The sequence below is a fragment of the Momordica charantia genome, assembly GCF_013281855.1.
Source record: "Momordica charantia cultivar OHB3-1 chromosome 7 unlocalized genomic scaffold, Mcharantia_2.0 BLBB01000007.1, whole genome shotgun sequence".
Lineage (NCBI taxonomy): Eukaryota > Viridiplantae > Streptophyta > Magnoliopsida > Cucurbitales > Cucurbitaceae > Momordica > Momordica charantia.
Genome location: NW_028275165.1, coordinates 4191665 through 4199351, shown reverse-complemented (window position 1 = coordinate 4199351; position 7687 = coordinate 4191665). Strand labels below are relative to the sequence as shown.

Below are 7687 nucleotides of genomic sequence, written 5' to 3'. Positions count from 1 at the left end.
AAAATTAATAGAAAAGATATTAAAAAAGAAAGAAACAATAGAATTGTTTTGTCCACATCGTTGTTCACATCTAGCCCCCTAATCTTCTCCTCCTTCAATTTGTATTCCAGTCGCCCAGCTCCCTTTTTCTTCTTATGCTTCTTCAAGTAACCATTGTCGGAAGCCTCTCCCCATTCTCTCTCTCCGGCGATCTCACCCCATGGTAGCACAGCAGCGGTTGAAGCTTCAGTTGCGACAACGCAATCTGTAGTAGCAACGACAGATTTTTTGTTTTGAGGCGGCGGCTCTAGCAGTTCTGCAGCAGCAGTGCAACTTCACGGCTTTCATCGTCAACTCGAACACGTATGCCCTCCTCCGACAACTTCATTGATTCAAATTCGTGATAGCGATCAGATCTCAACACCTTGCACCAGAATAAAAACAGAGGTGGCAAACCAGCAACGTTTCTGCATCAATTTCTGCATGGTGAAGTGTTATGTTAGAGTTAATGTTGATGGCCTAGTTAAAGAGCGGTTACTAGAATCATGATTGGATGCTGGGAGTGGAAGGTAGAGTTTGAATGTTATGGAAGGAGATTGGATGAGTGTCAAGGCCCCATGTGTAAAAGGTCGGGGACTAATATGCCAGTCTTGGTACAGATGAGTGTCGAGGCTCCGGGTATAAAAGGTCGGGGGACGGCATGATGAATCTAATTGTTGGATGAGTATTGGGCCTTGATGTGGTGGTGGTCAAGGGCCAATAAGTTGAGTAGTCGTCGAGGCCTTGGGTACAAAAGGTCAAGGGTCGATGCACAGTTCGAGGCTTTGTGTAAAAATGGTCAAGGGTCGAATGCCAATTTTCTGTAAAGTAGTGTTGGGGCATGCTTTGTGTTCATTAATGTTGAGATTTGTTTAGTTTTCTTGCATTTGTTATCTTTTCGTATGGATGCTGCTCTAGTTTGCACCCAGTTGGTAGGCTATTTTTATAGCATGTAACCAAAGAATGCATGTTGGATAACGATTTCCTTTTTTATTTATGTTGTTAGCATTATGCCTAATTTCTCGGATTTTTTGAAAAACTGAAGGGATTTAAAACTTGATTGAAAAAAATGGGTGAGTTTTGAAATATTTGGGATTTTAGGGTGTTGCGTCTTTCAAAGAGACGCATTTGACTGTTTTTATTCGAATGCGTCTCTCAAAGAGACGCATTCAGTACACCAGAACAACTAATGGACGGAGTCAGGAACTTAACAGACGGAGTTAAGTCTTGACGGAGTTACTAGAGATGTGTCTCTTAGAGAGACGCATCCGTATTGGAAAGGTAAGGAATCCCTGCATGGCAGGGAATCCACTTTCGGTGGGTGCAGAGGTTCCTTGCAAGTGAACCTCTGCAGTCTGCACCACGATTAGTCTTCCTTTTTTATTTTAATTTTTTTAATTTTTTTATTTCACCTCAAAATTCATTTATTAAATATCTTATTTTTTACCCACTCTTCATTTTTCCATTATGCTTCTCACTCTCCCATTCTTCCTCTCATTGTATGTTCACCATCACTCTCATTTTAATCCTATTTTTGTTTCCTTCCCTTTTTTCCTTCCGTTTTTTGTTTCTTTCCTTTCTTCCCTTCCATTTTATCTTCACCATCATTCTTCTAAGGTAATTGTTAATTATTTTATTGTTAATTTTTTTAATTTTTAGTTTTATTATTAATTTTCTTTTGTTGTAGGAAGTAGGAACCGTTCAAATTTAATAGAAATAGTAAACTTGGAGCGAGATTTTGTCTACAACACAGGTATCTTTAATTATTTTATTATATATATTTAAAATATTACATATGATTGTTGAGAAATGGAAATATTTTTTAATATGAATTTTATTTGAGGCATGTTTTTATATATTTTTGTTTTAGTAATTGAAGTTCAAACGTGCATGCGTATTTCATTTTCTTATTGTCGTACTTTTTTATTTCTAGTATTTTAATATGTGTCTTTCTCGTGGTATCTTAATTTTATTTTATTATATATTTATGTAAACTATAATTACAAATAGTTGAAAATCTATCCAATATTATAGTTATTTATATTTATAAAAAGTAAATTTGTAAGTGATTTTTTAATATAATTTAATAATTATTTATTATTTCTAAATTTTATTAACAATTATTAAAATAAATAGCCCACCCACAAACTTAACTTAAAATTTGTAATTAGTTTTTGTTTCAGTCTCTTAGAAACAATATTTTTGTTGAAATTAATATATCTTTAGCTAATATTATAAACTACCGCGAAGTTAATGTATGCATAAACATAATAAAAATTGTATTGAAAAAGAAAAAAACTGAATCTGAAAGAAAAAAAGAAAAAATAATAATGAGAACTAACGTGGACGATGAAATTGTTTTTTTTTTTTCTTTTTTGGTTTGTGAGTTTTGATAAATGAAAAGGGGAAAAAGGAGTGAAAACTAAAAAAAAAAAAAAAGTATAGTGAAACGTACCACACATTTTTTATGACTTTGTGAGTTAATTTACTTTTTAAAAACATTTATAAAATTTAAGAAAAATATTGAAAACTAAAAAAAAAAATATTTTTACTTTGGAGCATGTATGTGTTAAAAAACAAAAAAAAAATTCATACTATTACAAAAAAAGTTTTACAGATTTTTTTTTAAGATATTATATATATTTGAAATATTATGTTTGATTTTAAAGATTTTAGAAGTTTCGGAAATTTGTAAAAGATATTATATTATACTTTAGTTTCAAAATATCTCTTAAAGAACTAATGGTTTCAAAGTGTATTTTATTTTTACTTTGGAACATGTGCTAATGAGTTAAATACTATTTTTGAAAGATATTGTATATATTTGAAATATTATGTTTGGTTTTTTAATCAGGTAAAAGTGTAGTATTTATTTTTTATCCTAAAACACCCTAAATCCCAACAAACCCTAAACCTAAACCCTACAACCCTAAACTCTCGTACAAATCACTAAATTCTAAATCCTAAAATCCTAACCCCAAACATATCCCTAAATCCTAAACCCTAACACCAAAACAAACCCCTAAAACTCAAATCAAACCCTAAACTCTAAAACTCTAAACCCTAATAAACCCCTAAACATCTAATACAAATCAAACCCTAAACCCTAACGAACCCCTAAAACTCCAATACAAATCAAACCCTAAACTCTAAAGCGATAAACCCTAAATTCTAAAACCATAAACCCTAAACTCTAAACCCTAATACAAATCAAACCCTAAACTCTAAAACTTTAAACCCTAAATTAAACCCTAAACCCCAAACCCTAACGAACCCCTAAAACTCTAATGCAAATCAAACCCTAAACTCTAAAACTTTAAACCCTAAAGCCTAAATCCTAAATCAAACACTAAACCCTAAATCCTAAACCCTAACGAACCCCTAAAACTCTAATACAAATCAAACCTTAAACTCTAAAACCATAAACCCTAAATCAAATCCTAAAACCTAAAACCCTAAAATACAAAAACCTAAATCCTAAAACACTAAATCACTAAACCTTTATACAAGTCCTTAAGTCCTAAAATCATAAACCTCTAAAACCCTAAATCTCAACATTAAAATCCTACACACTAAAACCGTAAATCCCAATAATACAAATCACTAAATCATAAATCCTAAATCCTTAAACCCTAATACAAATCACTAAAACCCCAAATACTAACATTAAAACTCAAAACCCTAAACATTAATATTAAATATATAGTTTATCATTATTTTCTAATATAATTTTTTTAATTTCAAATATCAGATTTAGTTGCATAACCATCATGGGAGACATGAGTTCGGGATTTAGGTGTTACATGAACGGGCATATTGTCCATGGACTGAATGGTATCGAGTACACTATGCCCTCATGTCTTCAAATAAATGTTGTTCGTGAGATCCAATTCGACACATTTAAAGACTATTTACGTCAAGCATTATCTATAAACGGAGATCAGAGATTAGAGGTCATATTTAGATACGGGAGTATTGATATGATAGGATCAAGGCGAGCATGAGTTTAGGTTTATGATGACCATTGCTCCATCCCTACCAAACACTCTAGACATTTTCATTACTCAACCTTACATTGATAATTCCTCTCCAATTAGAGAAGTAGATAATTCTCCTCAAATTGCCCATTGCAATGGAAAAGTAGATGATGAAGAACAAATGTCATAGTTGCCTAGCGATAATCTTGATGATCAAACTATCGCTACAAATGATGAAGAAGTAGAATATGTAGGACAAACGGCAGAGTTGCCCCACTATGATCTTGATGACCAACCTATTGCCACAAATGCTGAGGATATTTCAACTGATGAGGATGAAGATTGTCTAGAGCAGTCAGGTGACGTGCATCGTGAATATGAAGTTCCTTAAATGTTCACTGATTTAGATATGGATGCTATGAGTTTTATGCTGGAGGTGGATTTGGTGGAGGAAACTCGTGGTTCTGACAAGTTGCATGTAGGAATGATTTTTAAATCAAAGTCTAATGTCAAAAATGCTGTCAAAAACTATTTTGTTCTTCATCATTAAACATTTTGATGTTGTTGAGTCTAACACCAAAACTTGGGCGGTTAAATGCAAAAGATACGACAATGGTTGCATGTGGCGGCTACATGCGAGCTACCTGAAAAAGCATAGGAGGTTTCAGATCACGCAATATATTAGCCCACACACTTGTGTCTATGCAAGATTGAGTCAAAATCATAAACAGTTGGACTCTAATCTTATTGCAGCAGAGGTCCATAGCGTTGTGAAATCTAATCCAGCCATCAAGGTTGCAACACTGTAGGAAATATTAAAGAAAAAATATGGCTATTCCGTGGGGTATTCAAGAGTTTGGGATGGAAAAAGAAAAGCCATTATAAATGTATTTGATAATTAGGAAGAATCGTACCAGATGTTACCTGAGTGGATGAATGTACTACAAATAACTAATCCTGGTACTGTAGTTGACTGGTTGTTGATGGGGGCCAAAGTACTGGTGAAGCTGTATTTCAACGCGTTTTCTGAGCGTTCGGGCCTATGATAGAAGGTTTCAAGCATTGCAATCCTTGCTTCAAATCGATGGAACACATTTATATGGGAAATATAAGGGGAAATTGTTAATAGCGACGTTCGTCGATGCTAATAGTCACATTTACCTTGTTGTATATGTCATTGTACCAGAAGAAAGTGCTAATACATGGGGTGGTTTCTATCTAACATAAGGCGTAAGGTGGTAGGGAATAGGAAGGATATATGCTTGATTTCTGATAGACACAAGGGCACCATATCTGCCATAAGGAACCCTGCAAATGGATGGACAAATGCACATCATAGGTTTTGTTTGCGACATCTCGCAAGTAATTTTAATGAGCGATATAAGGATAACACATTGAAAAGTTTGGTATATCGTGTGGGATCACAGTTTCAAGTTCCAAAATTCAAAGAATGTATGGACCAGCTTAAAATAGCAAATGAAGAATGCATGAGATTCTTCAGTTCATTAGATCCAAAACAATGGACGCGGGCATACGATGGCGGACACCAATATGGGTGGTGTACCACAAATATTGCTGAATGTATTAATAGTGTACTAAAAAGTGCTCGAAAGTTACCTATAACTGCATTGGTCCAGGTAATATTCTATCGAACTGTACATTATTTTGATAAGCGAAGAGTTGAAATAGAAGCTGCCATTGCAAATGGGGAACGCTTCACAAAGTGAATTTTTATTAATACATTTCCTATGAATGATAATGATATGATCAGTTAATAAATTTTAATATAATTGTTAGGTATGCCATTGGAATATTAACTCCTTGGGAAGTATGTGCCACTGCACATAGTGTGCGTATGTTTGATATGAATAGTGGAACATTTGATGTTACCACTACAATTCATCCATGGACGTTTAGAGGTGGAGCCACACATCGCGTAAATTAGAGAGCGATCATGCCAATGTAATAAGTGGCAATGCTACAAGATTCATTGTTCCCATGCCATTGCAGCTTGTGTAAGTGTCGGCACAGATTATTTGTTGTAAATAGACAAGCATTATAATCTGGAGACATATATGTCTTGTTATTCACCCCTATTTGAACCTATCGCGCATAAAAGAAGCTGACCCACCTCTAACTTCATCAAAATTCATCCTGATAAAAATTTAGTGAGAGATGTCGGCAAACCATCTACATCTCGCAAGCATAATGACATGGATTGGAGGGAGCCAGTAATAAAAATACATTGTGGAATTTATAGGCAAGAAGGGCATAATCGACGAAATTGGAGGTATTGTATTTTTAGATAAGTCGAACAGTAGAGTCCACTTGATGTACCTATCTCTACTAGCAGATTTTGGTATAGTTGGACAATACAATTGGGGTACGGGTTGCTTGCTTGGCTTTATAGATAGTTATGTAAAGCTGTAGCTATAGATGCACAAGATATAGTAGGACCAGTTATATTACAACAAATTTGGACATGGGATCACTTCCATTTACTAGCACCCCGTAGACTCCATATACACAAGAATAACTTAGGAGATAGACCATTGGCAGTACGATACATAATTTTATTTTTTAGTTCAAGTAATTCACACGTATGTTTCTTCAATAAAAACTAACATTCAACTTCTCGTAAATGTAGATGAAACGATGATTTTAGAGTTACTAAATCCCCGACTCATGTACTTATCGAATACCGATTCATGTTGGATCAACTCATGCCAGATCAAGTATTATTAATTTTATTTATGTATGATTGTTTATTAACGTTGGATTTATTTTTTGGGCTTATCTTACAAAAGTAATGCAGAATATTTTGGAGCCATATAGGCACTTAATCGGGCGCTTACCCGAGTATTGCCTTATTGGTCAGCATAGATGGACGACTAAGAGTCCTCTCATATGTTTTTATGCGGTAGAGTGGCAATTTCCCGACTGTGTTATGCGTCAATTTGGGTGGGTGCAATATATTCTTGTACCTTGCAACACAGATATACGTCTTCACACATATGACCTACGCGGGCGTCATGAACAAAATTGGGAACGAACTTTGGCTCCCCAGATTCAGGAGTGGGAAAACCGCCAAAATAATACTATTAATGGTCTTCCCATAAATGAGGGTGTCATATTATAATACTTGGTTCAATCGCATTAGTAGAAGATTTCTCACGAGGGCAGGAACATCATATAATTATTTGGTAATTGACATCATAACTAAATTTTTATACCACCTTATTTATCAGTATTAAACTTGTTTTCATCTTTTTTCCAGAATGTTATGCCCAATATGACTGATAGCAGTAGAATACATTTATCTAATATTACTGAAATATATCCATCGATGCAATTTGAAGGAGTCATACCAGATCGCAGGAGAAGACGACAACGAAGAGGAGCTAATTTCGTTGATGATGATCCAAATGACCAAGAATAGGAATTAGGTTAAGTGTTAATTTTTATCTAAGAATTTTGAGGTTTGTTTTATTGTAATCAATGAAATTTCAAGACATGCAATTTCAATTTTAACTACGTATTTATTTTTATGAATTTTAATGTTCGTATTTATGAAGTATATTTCATCGAAAATTTAAAAATTTAGATAAGTTATGAAGTTTGAGTTTAGATTTTCTTATAAAAAATTTTAATTATTAAGTTAATAAAAATATGAAATACATATGTTAATATAA

At 33.8% G+C, this 7687-nt stretch overlaps 1 protein-coding gene across 1 annotated transcript; it reads left to right on the top strand.

Moving 5' to 3' along the window:
• The first annotated feature begins 5197 nt into the window (after nt 1-5197).
• Nucleotides 5198-7434, top strand: LOC148210028 (uncharacterized). Its single transcript, XM_088126230.1, has 3 exons — nt 5198-5718; nt 5793-5931; nt 7273-7434. The coding sequence occupies exons 1-3, from the start codon at nt 5198-5200 to the stop codon at nt 7432-7434; spliced, it is 822 nt and encodes a 273-aa protein (XP_087982356.1).
• The last annotated feature ends 253 nt before the right edge of the window (nt 7435-7687 follow it).